The 19874-nt window shown below is 49.3% G+C and overlaps 2 protein-coding genes across 2 annotated transcripts in view; one reads left to right on the plus strand and one right to left on the minus strand.

Moving 5' to 3' along the window:
* patj (PATJ crumbs cell polarity complex component) overlaps positions 1–7999 on the plus strand; it is a 37101-nt gene extending 29102 nt beyond the window's left edge. The window contains 14 exon segments of the mRNA XM_061780432.1: positions 2837–3036; positions 3101–3192; positions 3255–3483; positions 3566–3634; positions 3741–3974; positions 4197–4280; positions 4338–4588; positions 5313–5460; positions 6255–6333; positions 6416–6450; positions 6540–6649; positions 7193–7316; positions 7410–7446; positions 7449–7999. Coding sequence (XP_061636416.1) covers positions 2837–3036; positions 3101–3192; positions 3255–3483; positions 3566–3634; positions 3741–3974; positions 4197–4280; positions 4338–4588; positions 5313–5460; positions 6255–6333; positions 6416–6450; positions 6540–6649; positions 7193–7316; positions 7410–7446; positions 7449–7534 — 1778 coding nt within the window. The 3' untranslated portion in view covers positions 7535–7999.
* Positions 8000–9414: 1415 nt separating this feature from the next.
* On the minus strand, positions 9415–19417 carry thop1 (thimet oligopeptidase 1). Its single transcript, XM_061780411.1, has 14 exons — positions 19265–19417; positions 17906–18118; positions 16368–16516; positions 16058–16165; positions 15879–15981; positions 15549–15706; positions 15285–15420; positions 15074–15216; positions 14010–14233; positions 13262–13463; positions 11889–12075; positions 11686–11814; positions 10968–11104; positions 9415–9622 (listed from the first exon to the last, which is right to left on the minus strand). Exons 1-14 carry the CDS (start codon positions 19275–19277, stop codon positions 9461–9463), a joined length of 2064 nt encoding a protein of 687 aa, XP_061636395.1. The 5' UTR covers positions 19278–19417; the 3' UTR covers positions 9415–9460.
* Positions 19418–19874: the final 457 nt, after the last annotated feature.

The raw sequence follows: 19874 nt of genomic DNA on the forward strand, positions 1-19874 counted from the left end.
ACACAAGGGGAGACTTGCGAAGCAGGAGGAGGAGGAGGCTACTCCGGACTTTCTTTCACCAACTTTCGCAAATCCGCTCAGTGTTCTTGGATGAAGTGCAGTCCCATGTTGACTGCACTTCATCCAAGAACACCTCGACGGCGCAAGGATCCTGTTCGTGGACTTCAGCTCTGCGTTTGACACCATCATCCCCGAACTCCTTTCCTCCAAGCTTCTCCAGATCAGCGTCTCGCCTGCCATCTGCCAGTGGATTTACAGCATTCAGGCTGGGGGAAACCACCTCATCTACACGCACCAACAGCACCGGTGCGCCCCAAGGATGTGTCCTCTCGCCGCTGCTCTTCTCTCTCTACACGAACGACTGCACCTCAATGCAGCTGGCTGTCAAACTCATGAAATTTGCCGATGACACCACAGTCATCTGTCTCATCGAAGACTGTGACGAGTCTGCATATCGACAGGAAGCGGAGCGGCCGGCGCAACCTGGAGCTCAACCCGCTCAAGACTGTAGAGACTTCAGGAGGCATCCTTCGCCACAGCTGCCTTGTGTCAACCGTCGAGACCTTCAAGTTCCTGGGAATTACGGTCTCTCATTACCTGAATGGGAGTTCAACATCAACTCCGTCCTCAAAAAGGCCCAGCAGAGGATGTACTTCCTGCGGCTTCTGAGGAAGCACGGCCTGCCACCGGAGCTGCTGAGGCAGTTCCACACAGCGGCCATCCAATCGGTCCTGCGTTCTTCCATCACAGTCTGGTTTGGTGCTGCTACAAAGACGGACAAACTCCGACTGCGACGGACAATCAAAACTGCTGAAAGGATTGTCGGTACCCCTCTACGCACCCTTGAGGACTTGCATGCTGCCAGAACTAAGACAAGAGCGTGCAAAATCCTCTCGGACAATTGTCCAAAAAAAATAAAATAATAATAATAATTTGTACCGTCATTACCAAATAACTATTAGCCCTTTATTGCTCAGTGAGTGTTTTTTTTTGTCAATGTCTTTCTGTCTCCAAAGTGTTCTCTGTCAGTTGACTGTCTGTTCCTCGTGTGTCCTTTTTTGGACATACTCGGCAAATAAAGATGATTCTGAAAGATGAATGAATTCATTGTGGCTAATCACAATTTTGGGTGAATTTTCACTCAGCCTGATTACCTCCAGACCTGTTCAATCAAGATATCCCTTAAACAAAATCAAGTCGGACAAAAGATCTAAAAATGCTGCAACCAAATGACACGATCCAAATAAATTTCAGAAACAGTCGAAAAAGGAGGTAATTGACATCTGTCAGTCTGGAAAGGGTTACAATAGCAAAGATTACCCCAAGAAAGCAGCAATGAGTCATCCAGAAGGACAACTTGTAAAGAACCGCAGGCCTCCCTTGCCTCAGTTAAGGTCAGAGTTCAATGACAACAAAAAGGAAGAGACTGGACAAAAGTGGCATAAAGGCCCGTCTTACTTTTGCAAAAAAAAAAAAACCTCAGAATGTTTGGGAGAATATTATATGGACTGATGAGATGAAAGTGGAGCTTTTTGGAAGGCGTGCGTCTCGTTACATCTGGCGTAAATGGGGCACAGCCTTTCAGAGAAAGAACATCATAGCAACAGTCAAACGTGGTGATGGTCTTGGGCTGCTTTTCTCCTTCAGGACCTGGACAACTTTTTGTGATCGATGGAGCCATGAATTCTGCTCTTTCACAGAACATCCTGAAGGAGATTGTTCAGACATCAGTTTGTGACCTTAAGCTGAAGCGCACTCGGGTTCTGCAGCAGGATAACGAACTAAAACACACCAGCAAGTCAACTTCTGAATGGCTTAAACAAACAAAATGAAGGTTTTGGAGCGGTGGAGTCAAAGTCCGGACTTGAAGCCGATTCATGCGAACCAAAAAAAAAGGCAATTCTGCAAGGAATTGTGGGCCAAAATATCTCAACAGGGATGTGAAAGACTCATTGGCAGTTGGAGAAAACGCTTGATTTCAGTAGTTGCTGCTGAGGATGGCCCAAGCAGTTCTTAGGTTGTGGGGGCCCATTACTTTCTCACACAGGGCCAGGTAATCTTATGTTATGCAGCATTTTAAATGATATTTCTACGTCTGCATATAAGAATTTGAGAAGGGGGCCAATACTTTTGCACAGCGTTAATGTTCGAACTGTGCATAATGTGACCGTGACTTACAATATGAAATATACTTTTCAGAAAGCTGTCTTGTTTTTGATCAACACTTAGGCCTTCCGCGTTACTGTATCTCGATTTGGGTCGCGATGGCGGAACTTGGGAGAGCGCCATTTCTCCTTTGGCGCACTTGCTGTCACGAGTTCGTCTTTGATGGCGTTTCCAGAGGGAAATTAAACTCGTAAGTCAAAGCGGCGCTCGTCAGCGAATGTGAACCGCGAAGACACTGAGGCTACGTTCACGGTTGGCAGCTCAGTTCCGATGCATGTTCGCTACCTGATTTGTTTCATGTCCGACCCCGCGCCCTTTCATCTCACGTGGCGCGCATCCAACCTGGACAAAGGTCACAATTGTTGGACAAAACCACAACGGCGGACGAAAAAAAGAAGATTCTTGAGAAGCGAGACGTAGAAGAAAATGTCGGCTTCGTTGGCACAAAATCCGCGAGCGGCGATGTGTTGTCGGGTTTTGTGTGTGACGTTGAGTGGGCCGTCTTTCCCATTATTGATCTGCAAATGAGCCGTTTTCTGCTTTGTGAGCAATCCCACCCGAGTTCCCTCAGCTGCAAAATAATTACAGCCCATCGTTGCAAAACCTTTACGGCCGTTCGTGTGCGCTTATTCAAGAATTTTGCGGGTTTGTAAAAATCGCGTGCGTGCAGAGCGTTGGCGTGATCGCTACGGCGACCTGCAGGGGGAGCTGCTGCGCGTGGAGCTGGACAAGGAAGCGCGAGGCGGTCTGGGTCTCAGCCTGGCCGGAAACCCAGACCGCTCCTCTCTCGGGGTCTTTGTGGCGGGACTGCGACCGGGGGGCGCCGCCGCCGCCGGTGGACGGCTGCGCGTCGGGGACCGGTTGCTCCAGGTGAGACCGTGCGCGCTGTGTCATTGGCGTGGCGACGATTGATGGTTCTATCTCTTTGCAACAGGTCAACGATCACGTCCTTGATGGGCGGAGCCACCAGAAGGCCTCGGCCATCATCAAGAGCTCCCCCTCCGAAGTCAGACTCATCCTGCTCAGGTAACGGGCGGCTTTTTTATGATTTAGCGTCCTCGCGCTGATGACGTCACCCTCCGTCGCAGGACCCGAGACGGCGTCCGGCAGATGGCGGTCCCGCCCCCCGAGGTAAAGCCGCCACTGCCGCTGCGTCATCACGCGCATCGACGACATCGTCACATGTATCGCCGATATCGTCGCGTATCGACGTCATCGCATGTCTTCCCTCAGTGCGCCTCTCCGGCGGAATGGCCGAGCCCCCCGGACGGCGCCACGCTCTGCCCGCCCCAAGAAGAAGAAGAAGAAGAAGACACGGTCAGGCGCTTTTGTATACTTTTGGGGTGCTTGACGTTTTGTGTTTTGTCTGATGCAAATGAAGTCACGTGACCTCGCTTAGGAGCGGGAGAGCGCCGACGACCGCCAGATGAAGAACGAGGAGGAGGCCGGGGACTCGTTGGAGCGGCAGGTAACGACATCGTCGCGGCAACACTCACGTGTGTGTGTGCGCAGGACATCGCGGCCATTTTGTCAAAAGTGACAATCGTTTGTTTATGATTGTCGATGGATCAAAGAGCCGCCGGTCACGCGGGTCGTCCGCCTCACGCGACGGGGACGACGTCGGCAGAGGTAGCGGCACGGCGTGTTGCGGTTACAGTGGTCGGTTTCAGTGGAAACAAACCGGAAGCAGGACCTCGTCGGATCCGTCCGCGTGCCCCGTACGTCCCGGTCACGAGACGACCTTGGAGATCTGCAAAGGTCGTTGGGGACTGGGCCTCAGCGTGGTCGGCGGGCGAGACACGCAGCTGGTAGCTTTGACTTTTGGCGTCACCTCTGCTTCACTTTTGCTTTCACTCTACCTGGCTTGAATTCTTCTGTTTATCTTGCTTTGCGCTTTGCCTTGACTTCACTTTCCCTTAAATTTCCTTGACTTTCCTTTTTTGGACTTGATTTGAATTGTACGTCCCCTTCAATGTTCCCTGATTTTGGTCTGGGACTTCCCTGACCTTCTTTTGCTTGCGGGTGTTCAGCAGGGCATCGTGATTCTTGAGGTCCACGAAGGAGGAGCGGCAGCCGAAGACGGCCGCCTGCAGCCTGGCGACCAAATTCTGGAGGTACGCACGCACGCACGCACGCCACAACTCGAAGATGATGACGACGACGACGTGCAGGTGGACGGCGTGGACCTTCGGCGGGCGTCTCACGAGGAGGCCGTCTCGGCGCTGAGGCGGCCGAGCCCCAAAGCGTCGGTGAAGGTTCTGCGGGACGGCGGTCGGCCCGGCTCGAGCCGTTCGCGGGAGCGGACTCGTTCGCTCGACGTCCTCGCCGCGGAGCCGCGGGCCGAGACCGGCGGCCTCGACGTCGTCGGGGAGAGGTCCGTTGCCGTGGCGACGCCTCACGCTAGGACCAGTCGGCAACGCGGGTGAATAAATGTCCGGACGCTCACGGGTTCGTCGTGCGATTGCGGGACTCGCGTTCTCGGGATGTCGGAACGCTCCGACCGGTCAGGGACGTTCTTCCTTAAAAGGAAGCCGGCGACGATACGTCGGACGTCGATGCCTTGTTAGGCTTTGACATAAACACCGTGTCCCCGTAGACGAGTATTTCATTGAATGAATACTTTGTATATTTCAGTAAATTGGATCATCTCCAGTTTCACATTTTGATCAACTTTACTACTACACGTCGCAATTCCGTGTTTTAGGCGTCTCGTCTTGCAATCGGCCGATTTACAGGCGACGTCGGACTCGCCGAGGCGAAAGCGGTCTCCGTGCGTCCGCGCGGGGCCGAGACTACGAAAACGAGCCGGCGGCAGCGAGCGTAGCTCGGACGGCGGGACCCGCCTCGGTCGCCCAAACGTTATGTCCGATAAACGCGCGGACGGCAGCCGGATGCTTACGACAACTTCGGTTGTCGTTCGACACGCGCCTTTGCCGCGACAGAAAGATCGGTGATGTCATCACTTCATCCACTTACGCTCCATTTTTGTCCCGTTATAACCGACTGCAAAAAAAGAATCATGAGTCGTGCGACACCGGTCTCACAAACGCGCGTGTGTTTTTGTTTGTGTCTGTCTTTGTGGGTTTTTTTTGTGTGCACGTGTCAATGTGTGTATGTATTTTGCGTACGTTCTTGTGCACGTACAGGAGCGACAGCGGCGCGTTCATCTCCGAGGTGGTCAGAGGGGGCGCCGCCGAGCCGGACGCTCGTCGGATGCAAGGAGATCAGATCCTGTCCGTCAACGGAGAAGACACCGCGCACGCCTCCCACCAAGCCGTCGCCGCCATATTGAAGGTGACAGCCGCACGTCGTCCGTCTCCGCTGACGGTGGGACATCACTTCAGCCATTGTTGGACTCGGCGCAAAAGAAGAGTTGGAAAGGAATCTGGATGAATGAGTCAGAACAAGCTTAGGAGTCATAAAAAAGATGCAAAGGAAAAGTGATGAAAGGTCAAGTCTGAAGAGGGAGTCAGAGAGAAGCCTCAAGATTCAAAGGAGTCGTCAGGAAAACACAAAAGAAAGGTCTGAACATTGTCAAAAGGCTCTGAAAAGAAGAGTCAGAACTGGCTCAGGAATCATGAGAAGGAGTTTGAAAAGTGAAGATTCAGAAAAGAAAAGTCTGAAGAATCAAAGGAGTCATCAGGAAAAGGCATAACAAATTCTGAATATAGTCAAAAGGCTCTGAAAATAAGAGTCAGAAGAGAGTCTAAAAATATGAGTCAGACCAGTCTGAAGTCTTAAAAAGATTCAAGAGAGAGAAAAGCAGAGTTAGAAAAGAGGTGGACGACATGAAGTCTGACAAGTGACTCAGAAAGAATCAAAGGTGTAAGGAAGAACCATAAAAAAGTCTGAACAAATTGTCCAAAAACGTTTCGAAAAGTCAAATAAGATTTTACAAATTAAGAAATGAAGTGTTGGAAAGAAAGGGAACAGTCTGAACGGAGTCAGAAAGAACTGTCAATAGTATTACAAAAGAGTCAAAAGTGGTGGTGAAAGAAAAGAATCAGAAAAGAATTTCAAGTCCCCCAAAAAATCCTCAAAAAGTCTGAAAATCATTAATGTGTGCGTGCGTGTGCGTGTGTGTGTAGCTCGAGGACGTTGGAGGAAAAAGTTCAAAGGTTGTGACTCCTGCCGTGACGTCACAAGACGATGGCGACGCCGACGCAGGTCGTTCCGTGTTTTTGTTTGTTAGCGTGTGAGCTCGCGAGCTGGTTGTTGCCATGGTAACATGTTCTTACGTTACTTCCAGGCATTGTTGACCTGCAGACTGTGCACATCACCAAGGTAACCGCGCGCAGACTTAATGCACAAAATGTCATCAAACATTAATGCATCAAAATGTCTTATTGTGTGCGCACGTGCGTGCGTTTCAGGTGGTAGCGGACGCCAACATGGCCGCCATCTCGAGTCAGGTGGACAATTTGTCCGGCAGCTCCACTGTGGCTCCTCCCGCCGACGCACACGCTGGCCACACGCACATTCAGTGAGTACACTTACGCAATTTTGGAATTCCTCATTTAAAAAAAACAAAAACAGCATTCAAGCAGCACGTTTTTGAGATTGTAGGGCGAAAGCCGCAGCTGGCAACAATCGGGAAAGGAAATGCCAGCATTTGGAGGGGACTAGCCCGTCGGCAACATCCATCCAGTTTCTGTCGCGCTTCTCCTCACCCGGGTCGCCCATCCGGCTATCTTCCGGTACGCCCCGAACCGGTCGCCAGCCAATCGCAGGGCACATCGAAACAAAGAACCATTCGCACCTACGGGCAATTTAGAGTCGTCAATTAACCTCGCACGCATGTTTTTGGGATGTGGGAGGAAAGCCAGAATTCAACCCGCAACCTGTGCTAACCAGTCGGCCGCCTCATCAGCAACATATTGAGAGAGAAAAAAGAACTATGAATTAGTTTTTGGACGGGGGAACTTAGTTCAAAAAAATTGAGTTGTGAACGATGTACTGAACGAGTTCATTTTTGGAACAATGAACTGAAGTTGAAAATGAACTTTTCCCCCCCGCCCCCCCATAGAGGAGCCGGTCGGCGGACGATCACGGTGGAGAAGACGAGTGAGGGTTTTGGCTTCGGCGTCATCGGAGAAGTCGGTAGCGCACACGGAGATCTGCCCATCTACGTCGAGACGGTCTTCGACAAGGTCCGACTAGCTATGCTAAGCTAACATGCTAACGTCCCGCGTGTGTGCCGTCTGTATTGAGACTGCCTTCCATCAACGCATCTACTCGCGCAGGGTGCGGCCGCGGTGGACGGGTGTCCGAAGCGCCGCGACCGAGTCTGGATGGCGTTACCCACGAGCAGCCCGTCACCATCTTGAAGAAACACAGGGGAAGCGTCACGCTCGAGCTCTTGTCCTAACACACACACACCTCAAGCTCCTGCCTGAATTAACACACACACGTTGTCATGCTATGATTGCACAACACTTGCCTTGACGCCTGTTGTGGAACGATTGTTAGCCGTTTGCTACGTTAGCGTGTCAACGTCTCCATGGCTACCTCCATCAGTCATTTTGACAAACGACAAAACACGCTATTGTCTTCCACAAACTTGTTTGTTGTTGTCGTTATTATTGCTTCGTTTAGCTTAGCGTGACAAGCGCTAGGGTCAACCATCAGTACACGATCTTAATGCTAACTAGCTCACCTGCTATACTAGCTAACGGTGTTAGCTTCATTGCTACGTGGTAACCCTAGAGTTGGGATTTGAAGAATTAGCAGCAAGCTAATGTCGCTAATGCTGTTTTCATAACACAATTGATTTTGACATGGGACACACAATGCTTGTGTATTGTTTAATCAAATACAAAGACATCCACAAACACGGCAGATGTTGATGAGCATCTTTGTGTGTGTCTGTTTCTTATTGTATGTTTTCGCACGTTGACCATTTTATGTGTCTGTGTTGTTGTGCATCTGCTTGTGTGTGTGTGTCAGTAAGTTTATGTGTCTGTGCATGTGTGGCAGTGTTTCTGTTTGTCTGTTTGTATCTACATGTTTTTGTGTTTCAGTTTTTATGTCTGAGTGTTTGTGTGTGTTAGCGGTGTAACAATTCATCCGTTAATTCCATCGACGTATCGATTTATATTCCTTCGATCCAACTGGATCGATCTGCGGTCGGCAGGTTAGCCTTCCGGCCGTAAATATATCGGTTGAAATCATTTAAAAAGGAAATCGATGGCTTGCATCAATAGTAGGAAATAACGCCGTGAACTTAATTAAGCATGGCAGGCGTTATGTGGAGTTTTGTTTCCAAGAAAAACGCTTGTAATGCTTCTTGATTTTTTCCAGTTAGCACTGTCAAGGCTACTTTCTTCTTCGTTTCTTTTGTTGTAGTCACTCCTTTCCGTTGTGCCCCTGGTGGTTGGACGGGGCACCACTTTTATTGACATTTAAGACTTCGGTCTGTCTGGCGGCGGACAGTGTTGCCAGTTACCTTGAAAAAGTAACTTAGTTATTTTACTGATTAGTTGAGCTTAAAAGTAACTTGGAAAAAAGTAACTTTTTAGTTACTTTCGGCAGGAATATCAGTTAGCCACAGACACACACACACACCCCGTTGCAATTTTGATGCGAAAAGGTGACAAGATTACGCAACTGTTTAAGTAGCAAAGCTGTGGATGATTGATAAGTGGGAAAAAAAAACAAAATAACAGACAGTGAAATTGCGCTTTTATGGTAGTGCATCGTCACTGTACATTGCGTAATAAACAATCACCTCCCAATCGCTTTCTTCTATTTGTTGAGAAATGAGTGGTCTGCCTGTGATTGGCTGGCGACCGGTTCAGGGTGTACCCGCGACAGGATAAGCGGTAAAGAAAATGGATGGATGGATGAGTGGTCTGCGTGACGGGTTCAGCGCTAACGAAGAGTTGGATTGCGTTTTGGTCGAAGCGCCAGCCGCAAATGAACACTTGGTGAGAGACGTCGATGACTCAAAAGTAACTATTGCTGGTTTGAAGAAGCAACTGTAGTCTGATTACTTTCCCAGGAAAAGTACCACATGAGTTAGCCCCTTACTCCAAATGAAACAAATACAATTGATCCAAAAGGTGGATGAAAGTGGCGCACGCTGTTTATCAACGGGCCGCGCCCGCTGGAGCTCGTCGCCGCCATCGGCCGGCAAACGCTCGACTTGAACCACTTCAGTCGTTGTCAAACTCAACAGAAAATTCCCATTTAGAAAAAAGACAACATACACACACGCGCGCGCACACACACACACACACACACAGGAAGTGCTGCGACGGACTTTTATTTGTAGTTGTTGGCGAGGGCGTTTTGTTCAGCACGGGCAGGGCGTCGCGGGCTCCGGGTCCAGGGCGAGGCCTTTGCTGATAAGGAAAGCTTCTTTTTTGGGTTCACGCCCGAGGAATTTCCTCAACATGTCCGACGCGTCCGCCGAGCCGCCGGGACCCAGGATGCACTTCCTGTAGTCGAGACCCACCTGCACGCAAAGCGCCGCTTTCAGAAAGCACGCGCCGCCGCCGCCGCTTTGTGTGCGCGTCGTGTGTTCGTGCATGTTTTTGCGTGGACGCGTGCACGTTGTACTTTGCGTGTGGGCGCCGGCCTCGGTCGAAACCGGAGTCGTGTCTCGACTCCCCCCCCCCCCCGAACTCGAACACCGGGATCGTCGGGGTCCGGAACAGCCGAGCCGACATCCGCTCGCCTCGAGCCAAAAGACGCGGCGGATGTCGGTTGGCCACGGAAACCGATACGAGCCGTGGAGCGAGGTGAAAATATATTCCGACGCGTAACAGTGTTGCGGCGGCAGTCGAGGAAAGACGAGCGAGCGGCGAGTTTCAATGACAAGTGAATGCGCCGACTTAACATTTCAGCGCACTTTAAATTGCAGCGTTCTGGAATATATTCGGAATAAGATCCGATTCTCGTTTAGCGTCGGTGCAATCGGGCGTTGAAAAGCATACTTACTTGCGGGCGGTTTAATGAAATCGCAAAACATTTCGCTGAGCCACGATTGGACCGCACTACATTTTATTCCTACTAATTTACATTCACGGGGCGGCGTCCGCGTTTGGAAGCCAGAACGCTCCCGAGTAGACGACGCGGGATTTTGGAAGCGGACACGTGGGCCAGCTCGTCGGGAGAGGAGCTCCAAAGAATCGACTCCAATAAGAAAAATCACATCGGGTTCTTTATTTTATTTACAGTAAATCAATTAACCACAACGAATAAAAAGTAAATAGTGATGAAGAAAAACAAAACGTCATCTCTTTTTCACTTTTTGGGGAATTAAGCAATTAAAAATAAACTAAACCGTGTTAATACACTTAAATATATAGATTTAATATTCAATCAATCAACCAATTATGAGAAATGATTCCAAAATAGAGCAAATGAAAAAAATCATTGATTGAATCCCATTTTTGAGGAAAACGGGCTTAATGAATGCAAACTATTGGTAAATGCCGGTCGGGCCTGGACTTGCATTTGATTCCGTCCATTTGAAGATTCTTTTCTTTGTCAAACTCCGAGCCCGTCTGCCGCCGGCGCCCCCCCCCCCCCCCGCAGGACTCGACGGAGGCTCGCAGCTTTTTCCGTTGCCGTTCCCTCTCTCCGGAAACTCATCTTAAAAGCCTTTTTTTTCCCCCTTTTGCGTTTAACTGCGCATGAGACTCTGCACTGTTAAGTGTTTTTCTCACATTTCTATTCATTTGTTTTAATTGTCCTGTTGAACGGTTTTTACGTTTGATGTTTACATGGAGAGCACTTTGTGTGCTATAAATAAAGTTGAGTTGAGAGTTGTGCGTGCGTGCGTGCGTGCCACTGACCTTGGGGTTCATGATTCCTTCCTGTTTGAAGCGAGCGTAGAACATGTCCATGGAGAACACCTCACTCCACAGGTAGCCGTAGTACTGCGCGTCGTAGCCGTCTGACAAATGGCCGAACGTCGCCGGCATGTTGGTGCCTGAGGACGTACCGCATGCGTGACAAAAACACATCTCATCTCGTGACCGTTTTTCGGGATGCGAGGGACTTTCAGCCGTGGCCCGACGGTTAAGATCATCGCCTCCCGCCACCGTGGGGGGAGCTAGGCTCAAGACCCCGACCGGACCATCCGCCCACATCCCCCGGACTCACGGCCGCGGCGTCCTCGAGCGAGACGCCGATACCCCGAAATGAAGTATAGTACTTCCTCTCCTAGTCCTACTGGCGGAGACTCAATAAGATGCTGTAATATTTGTCATTTCTCACCGAGGAGAAAGAATCCATGTTTATGTTATCCGTCTACATGTGTAGCTACACCAGGTGTATAAATATCCGTGGCTTCCGAAACCACGACTAGCGATGCTAACCGTTCGTTAGCATTAGGCTAGCGGAGGCTATGCGGCCGTTGAAACGAGACAAGGTTTACTTGTCTTTGTTTTAAGGGGAGTTCCGCCGGAGATGCTAACCCACAGCTCGAACCGGACGGCCTCGTATGTGGAAAAACGTGCCCGTCGGGTCACCGAATTGAAATTCAAACAGGGATTGAATTGAAATGTTCACCGGGAGAAGCAGGAATTCCGAGCACTTCCCAGCAGAGTCGCGCGTACTCGTCAGCCGGGTCCAGGCCGCTGCGGGTGTGCAGCGCCTGATCCACCTCGGCCAGAACGATCTGCCTCAGGTTGAAGAGTCCTGCGCACAGGTGATGTCGTCACACGTGTGCGCGGGCGGGCGGGCGTGCGTGCGTGCGTGCGTGTGTGTCTGACCCGTGTTGGCGAGGCGAGACTTGATGAGTTTGTCCAGGAGATGTTCCGGGATGGGCTGCTGGCTCTGATAGTGTTTGGACATTCTGCGCAGAGGTTCCTTCTCCCACACCCAGTTCTCCAACATCTGAGACGGAGCCTCCACGAAGTCTCGCTCCACGTGGGTGCCGCTGAACATGGCGTAGTCCGCCTACACGCGCAAACACGTTTCAGTACATGTCGTGTGGCGTTTTATCATGTTCAGCATGTCATTGTGGAGTGCGGTGGGAGCCACGTAGTGTAGTGATGTACAGTTTTGCCATGTGGTGTTATTGTGGCGCTCTCGTGTTGTGTAGTGTGCAATGTGTCATGCAGTATTGTGTTGTGCAGCGTGCTATTGTTTTTTGCCTCGCTGAAGTTGGCCACCGTGGCGGCCATCTCCAATGTTCAAAGCATGAAAAGCAAGACAACCCGGAGCCCAGCCAAAACCCAGTGCCCAGTGGAGGAGCACTAGGATGGTCAAGGTCTCCACGTCAAAATGCAGGCTTGGACCTCTCGGACCAAGCCTGGCAACGGTAACCTTTTTTTACGATGATCTATTTTCCCAAAAATGATCAGGATAAATGTTTGCCACTGATATAATGCTATTAAAGCATAAGAATTCAAATACATCCTTTTAAAGCGCAATGACATTTCAGCCTAAAACAGCCTTGTACCAGCTGAAAAACAAGCAGGCCAGGAGAAGCTCATCCATGCTTTTATCTCAAGTTGACTTGACAATTGTAATGGTCTTCTGACTGGACTCTCCCAAAAGAGGATTAACTGTTGCAGCTCAGGTTCTGACTACAACAAAGAGATCTGAGCATAGTATACTAATTCTGAAGTCTTTACATTGGCTCCCAGTCAGCTAAAGAACAGACGTTAAAAGGTTCTGCTCCTGGTCTAGAAATCACTGAATGGTTTAGGAAACAAATGCTAATGGAATATAAAGCCAGTAGGGCTCTGAGATCTGCAGACTCAGATCAAGCTAGTGGGGCACAGAGTCCAAAGCAAACATGCTGAAGCAGCATTTAAGCTGTTATGCTGCACACAAATGGAATACGTCAAGTCAGCCCCGAGTGTCAGTTTTTAAGTCCAGGTTAAGAACTCTTCTTTTTCCCTCATGCTTACGACTGAGCGTTTTAAAATCATTAAAAAAAAAATCTTTTTCCTAAGCTGAACATTCTTTTAGTAACTTTAGTAAGCCGTCTTTCATTTTCCAATGCTTTTAATCATGTAGATCGCATTGAGTTCCCCCACCTTGTAGTTGTGCGGTGTGATATTATGTACTGTGGTTGTGCGGCGTGGTATTGACTGTTGTGTAGTCGTAAAGTGTGGTGAAGCAGTGCAGCATTGACCTGTGCGCAGAGCTGATGCATGACATGTCCAAACTCGTGGAAGTACGTCTCCACCTCGTCGTGTTGCAGCAGCGACGGCGCGGCCGCCGTAGCCTTGCTGAAATTGGCGACCATGGCGGCCACGGACATCTGACGACGGCCGTCGGACAGGAGGCAGCCGGGCTGGAGGCCGAAACACGCGGCGTGACCGTACTTGCCCTCCCTGAGGGGGCAAATGGCGCACGCGCGCACACAAATTAGCAACACCTACACACTACACCAACAAACCCTGTGATGATACATGATCTCGCCACACTGCACTATTTGCATATGTGTTGTTGACCGATCCTGACACTCATGCCCGAGTAGCATCTGCCCCACTTGCACACTGACTGAGGAGTCTCTGCAACATTTGCACAATCGACATTGTCCCAGATTATCGCACTACTAGTCACTTTAAATTGCATACGCTCCTTAAAGTCTCGGCGCCCTTTGCACCGGACTATTGCTATATTAGTCATTTGAACTGCTCGAAGTGCTAGAGGACTCTGCATCTTTTTGCACAATTGTCCCAAATTTTTTTTTTACTAGCAACCCTTTATTGCTCAGTGACTGTTTTGTTTTTTTGTCAATGTCTTTCTGTCTCCAAAGTGTTCTCTGTCAATTGACAGCTAACCATCTGCATCTTATTGGGCCATATATTTATGCATGACAAACGCAACAATGCATACACACCACACACGCCGAGCCATGGGAGTCCTCTGCTCACCTGGGGTACAGGTCCAGGTAGAACTGTCCCACCACATGCCCCTGGCTGAGGTCCTTCACGGAGTACACCTTGACGTCAGGGTGCCACACGGGGGCTCCCTCCAGCAGCTCAAAGGTTAGACCCAAGAGCTCCTGGTAGATGTCCAGCAGACCCTGGGTCACCACATCCATGGGGAAGTACTCCTTCAGGAGGTTCTGGTCCACTGCGTACTGGGTCTCCTCCACCTGACGCCGCCAAACAAAGATATTTGAGGACCACCGGTCTTAGAGGTCTTATGCAAGTTTGGGAGATTCTTGTGAATGTCTTACAGGGGTCCCGAGGGTCTTAGCGGAGTCATGAAGGTCTTACGGTGGTCGTGCAAGGTCTCAAGGAGGTTGTATAAGTCTTTGTGAAGGTCTTGTGGTGGTAGCCACGGTGTTACGTTAGGGCTGCACTCAATTTTAATCGGGATCCCGATTTTGGCTGCCACATTTAAATTCAACTGCTGCATCACTAATAAAGCACTTTCTCAGCCGGTGGTCAGCTAACCACCAGGGGGGCCAAAGGCGTGGTTAAGGCTTCCTTAAGATGCCTATGAATAAGTGAGTGCGAGTTGTGTCGAGAGAAGAAACTTCAGCAAAGATCAGAGTATCATGTCGAGGAGCAAATGCCTCAAAAAAACGCAACACTCGTTATTTCGGATTCCAGAAATTTCACGCAGCCCTATCTTACGGTGGTCATCACCGTGGTACAGTGGGTTGTGAAGGTCTGAAGGAAACGCTGAAATTCCTTGTGAAGGCCTTTCGGTGTATGTTGCGGTGTTATGGTGGGCATGAAGGTGTTTTACATGGCTTGTGGAGATGGCGGTTGTGAAAGCCTCTTTGAGGGTCTTCTGTGGTCGTTAATATCTTAGGTGGCTTGTAAAGTCCTAAAGGATTCGTGATGATTTATGAAGGTCTTTCAAAAGGGGTTGTGAAGCTCTTATGGTGGTCGTCATGGTGTTATGAAGGTCTTAAGGGAGTCCTAGAGGTCCTTGTGAAGGTTTTACAGGGGGACGTGTTTTCTGTGGGTCGTGAATGTGTTACCTGTGTCATGAAGTAACGCGTGTCCCAGGCATAAAGTTGCCCATTGAAGGGAAGACCTCTCTTTTCACACTCTTCCTCCTTCAGCTTGAGGATGACCGAGCGCTCGGCGTCCCCCAAAGGTTTCAGCTTGCGGGACAGTTCCCCTGAGAAGAGAGAACAAACCTTCAAGAGGAGGAGGAGGAGAACATGTTGTTGTGTGATTGGTCCTCACCCAGGAAAGCGGCCACCTGCTTGGCAGACTTGGTCATGTTCATCTCGAGGACGAAATCTGCGTGGGTCCTGAAGCCGAGCAGAAAACTCTTCCGAGCTCGAAGTTCCACCATCTCCTTCAGGATCCCAGAGTTCTCCTGCACAAACGTCACAAATGCGCCACAGAAGGAGACGAAGAAGAAGAAGCAGTGGCACCGGAAGGAGGAAAAGAAGGAAAAACAGAATAAGCACAAGAAGAAGGAGACTTGTCGTGAGGAGATGTCACCTCCTTGCAGCGCGAGTTGAAGGCCTCCTCCAGCTTCCTTCTGGTTTCTGGCACAAAGCATTTCTTCATGGTGGGAAAGTAGTGAGGATACTTGAGGGTCACCTTCAGTTTGTCTCCTTCTTTGTCCAGCGAACTCAGAAAGTCTTCTGGTAGGCCGCCTGGAGGAGTAGGCGCAGAGGAAAAAGACGAAAAAGGAGGAGGAGGAGCAGAAGGAGAAGAAAAAGAAGGAAGAAAAAGGAAGAAGAGGACGAGGAGGAGGAGGAGAGGAAGATGAAGCATCCTTGACAAAAGCCGGTCGGTGGGACGGAGAGACGAGGGGTGAGCACCCACCGAGTTCCTCCCTGCTGAAGGTCAGACTGGTGGTGTCCTCGTTCAAGTTCTTGTTGAAGTCAATGCACAGGTTGCTCAATGTCTTCTTGATGCTCTTGATCTCCTGCACGCACGCACGCGACAGTACATCACAAAAGTTGAAGTAAACATGAAAACGCTTTCTTCAGATGGCGTCAGACCTCTTGCGTGTCTTTGGGAAGATGGAGTCCGTTCCTCTGGCCCAACTTGAGGAGACGTTCCATGTAGCGTTGGGACTCGGCCGGCAGGCTGCCCAAGTCCACTTGCTTCTGCACATGCGACAAATACACACACACACACACACACCATCAAAGCTCTGAGGAAAGGGCCAAAACACATCATGAAAAACGCACAGGAAGTCCTGTCCAAACACGCAGGAAGTCCCGCCCACACACACAGGAAGTCCCGCCTCAGGGGAGTGGGGTCTGCATTTAAAGTCGGCCCGCGTGAGAGCGGGCGATGTGTCGCTACCTGCAAGGCGACGACCCTCAGGTAGACGTCCTCCCTCATGCTCATCTCCACGTCGAACTCAGACAAGCGCTTGTCGGCTTCCGTGCTGGCCGCCCGCACGTCTTTGCACGGAGAAACGTGCTGAGGGAAGTCCAGAATGTTCCGCTCCACTGAAGCGCACACAAACACGGGTACGCTTGTTAGCTTTCCCGATTCCTGTGGAAAAATCATTTCCATATGCCGCGTCGCGCTGGGAAAGGCACGTCGAGCGCTCGCCGCCACCCTCTGTTGTTGTCCGCCGCGGGGGAGCCGGAACGCGCTCTGACGGTTCGGACGCGGAAGCTGTTCGAGTGAGGCGCCGGGGTTGCGGGCCGCCGGAGAATTTGAACACCTCGTTCGCCGTCCGGTCAACGCTTTGGGAACAGAGTACAGCGGGGTCGTCGGATCGAATTTCCAAAACGCACTCGATATGTCAAGCCGGGTGACAATTTGGCACGCGCGGCACCGCCGACGGCGGACGCGTCCGGAAGGTATTGCGCCTTTTCTCCATTTTTTTTTTCTTTGCCTGATATTTACATTTGTTTGATGATCTTAAACATTCAAGTGTGGAAACAATGCAAAAATAATACAACTTTTCCACAACATTGTATTTGTACACTACTGCATGTATGTGCTTATGTATATAGCGTAAAGGACAACGGTGTTTTTTTGAAAATATTTATTTTTTGTTTTTTTGGCTACTTTTTTTTTTTATTTATTATTCTTTTTTGAAATGATTTATTTGCTTTATTTTCTAGCACTTCCGGTGTAAGACATTTGTGTTGGAGTCTTAAAAGATTCAAAAGAAAACCTCCGACCACCAGTAAAGCGCTGCAACATACACAATCGATTGAAAAATGTTGCGACGTATTCCAGACGGGCTTAATTGTCGATTTTGTTGGTTTTGTCCAAAGCGCTGATGTCGGCCATCTTTACACGGCAAACGCCAACTCTGCGTTCCTGCGCGGTTCAACGATGGCGGACAAAAGAGGCTTTGACTCGTTTACATTGACGCGGCGCTCAGAAGTTTCCGGCTGCACGGCCAAGCGCCAAATGAACACCGAGCCCCCGGTCCCGCCGCTGCACAAAGTGCAACAAATAATTGATTTATTGACAATTAACTGCTTATCGTCATCTGGTTGTGAATAATGGGATGGAAATTAAATTTTTTATTTTTTTTTTTTTTATTTTTTTTTTAGCAGATTCATCAATTAATCGAAACATATCAAACAGACTAATAAATTAGGAAAATAATGGTCAATTGCAGCCCTAATTCACTTCCTGGTTTTGGTCCATAACACGTCAAAAAACGTTGATTGTTTCCCAAAGTAAAAGCAGACGTTTGCAAATGTCTTCTTTTGAAGTAACACAAAGATGAGCAGTCTGCTTTCATGGAGGACGACAGAAGTCGGAGAACCTTTACTGTCGAGAGGCTGCAAGTCGGAAGATTTGGACAATTTCAAGCAGACGACCAAATAGTTGCGGATCATCGATCGGTCGCAGCGGTAGCGGCCACCCACCGGTGTAGTCCACCTCCACGTCGGCCAGCGCCTTGACGGTGTTGCGGAAGGTGACGGCGCTCGGGTCCAGAGCGCCCACGGCGTCGTACACCTTCTTGGTGTCGGCCATCAGCTGGTCGGCCATCTTGCGGATCTGCTCGGCGTTCGCGTCCCAACGCAGGCGGTTGACCGGACACACGCCGCCGCCGCCGCCGCCGCCCAACACCGCCTCACCTGAAACGGCGGAACCGATGACATCGCCGCTGCCGTCCATCAAACACGTCCGCCTACTTGTTGCCATACGACGACCGTTGGGAATCACCAACTCCGTCCGTAAAACGCCGTCTCGGGATTTTTATTAGAGTTTACACCGATCTGATCGGTGTTATCGGTATCGGCCGTTAATTAGCATTTTATGCTGATCGGCTTTCATGTCATAAGTCGCCGATCCGATACTTGTATGTACATGTGCCGTGTATGTACAGTATGTAGTTTTAATTGAATCCCATAAAAATATATCTTTTTCCTATATTTAAGCAGAGTGTTAGTGTTCAAGCAGTGCACGAAGTTATAGTGGCTTTCAAAAATATGAAATGGACTTTTTAGGAATAAAACTTCACACTAATGAGCTCCAAAAGTTTTTTTCTGAAAAGTTTGGGAAGCACTGCACTTCGTCAGCGAACTGAAAAAAATCCAGATACAGAAAGATACTCGTGCAAAACCCAACTTCAACACTTGATCCATCCACGTTGTGACGTGTCGCTCGACTTCAAGATCTTTTCGTCATATTTATGAATTCGTCTCGTGAGCCCCAAAATCAAACAACACCCCGAAAACGCAAAGCCCCGGAAGAACAGCAGCAAAGTAAGAGTTCAAAAAGCCAACAACATTTTCACGAGTCAATTGGAGCCGCAATATAACAGGACGGTTCGACCAACTTATATATATATATATATATATATATATATATATATATATATCTCAAAAAAAGAGGATTGAACTTGTTTTTGTTACATGAGAAAGATATCGACAGCAAGAAATTGAAGAAATGCCATCATGGTCAGTTATGGATATGAGCAGCAACCATGTGCACTTGCTGACTTGAGCTTCGATAGGAGCGCAAGAAAAGGAAATATTCGAATCGCGGGGGTCGCGTTTGATTCCGGCATTGATTGACTGGCGGATGCCAATTTGAGGCATTCGATGAAATTCCAAATATAGCCATTGGTAGGACGAAGCGAGCACGAGCGGCTAGCTAGCTAGCGAGCAGCCTAACCGGCGCTCGCGCTCGTCGACCTGCGGACGGGCGCCGCCGCTCAAAAGAGACTCAAAGTGGACGAGTTGCAAGTGAGAGAAATTGGGGGTCAGTTTGGGGCTCACCTGCCGGGCTCATCTTGACGTTGTGCCGTCTTTTTCAGTCGCTCGGCTGCGCGCGCTCGTTTTGTGGCACCGAGAAGCTGTCGTTGAGGCGCCGGGGAAAGGACGGCGAGCGCATCCGGTGGTGGATTTCAAACGAAGGCTACACGTCGAGGAAGGGCGTGTTCGTGTCCTTATTTAACGCCTTTATCGCTGTCACCTTGTTATTCGACAATGTAATTATTACGCTTAAGCATGTTTACTACCGCTCACATTATATTTTCACTCAAATTACAAATCTAGCATGCTCTTATTTGCTATATATTATTTTATATACCGGAAAAGTAGGGACATTTCCAAGACACTGTAGACAACTTGTACGTTTTGTTGTTGTAATTTTAGATTGTAACAAAGTTCGTTTTAATAACAAAATCATTCGTTTCTTTTTATAATACAGCCAATTGTGAATAATCAACTAATTATGTGTGTGTGTGTACTCTGTTTCTTTCCCCAGTTTTATCTATTTATATTTTTTAAAATAAATTTAAACTATTTAATATTATAGATACCATCGCTGATTTCACAATTTAAATGGTATTATTGACAGTATAACAAAAATATTTAAGTGCTCAGG

This window comes from Phyllopteryx taeniolatus, chromosome 7, assembly GCF_024500385.1.
Source record: "Phyllopteryx taeniolatus isolate TA_2022b chromosome 7, UOR_Ptae_1.2, whole genome shotgun sequence".
NCBI classification, from domain to species: Eukaryota; Metazoa; Chordata; class Actinopteri; order Syngnathiformes; family Syngnathidae; genus Phyllopteryx; species Phyllopteryx taeniolatus.

What these genes read in the sequence shown, in the direction of transcription:
- thop1 (XM_061780411.1), bottom strand. An exon ending in CGCGTTACTTCATGACACAG is followed by an intron (nt 14,234 to 15,073) that starts GTAACACATTCA and finishes TGGCGGCGTCAG; the next exon opens with GTGGAGGAGACCCAGTACGC. An exon ending in GTCTCGCCTCGCCAACACGG is followed by an intron (nt 11,815 to 11,888) that starts GTCAGACACACA and finishes ACCTGTGCGCAG; the next exon opens with GACTCTTCAACCTGAGGCAG.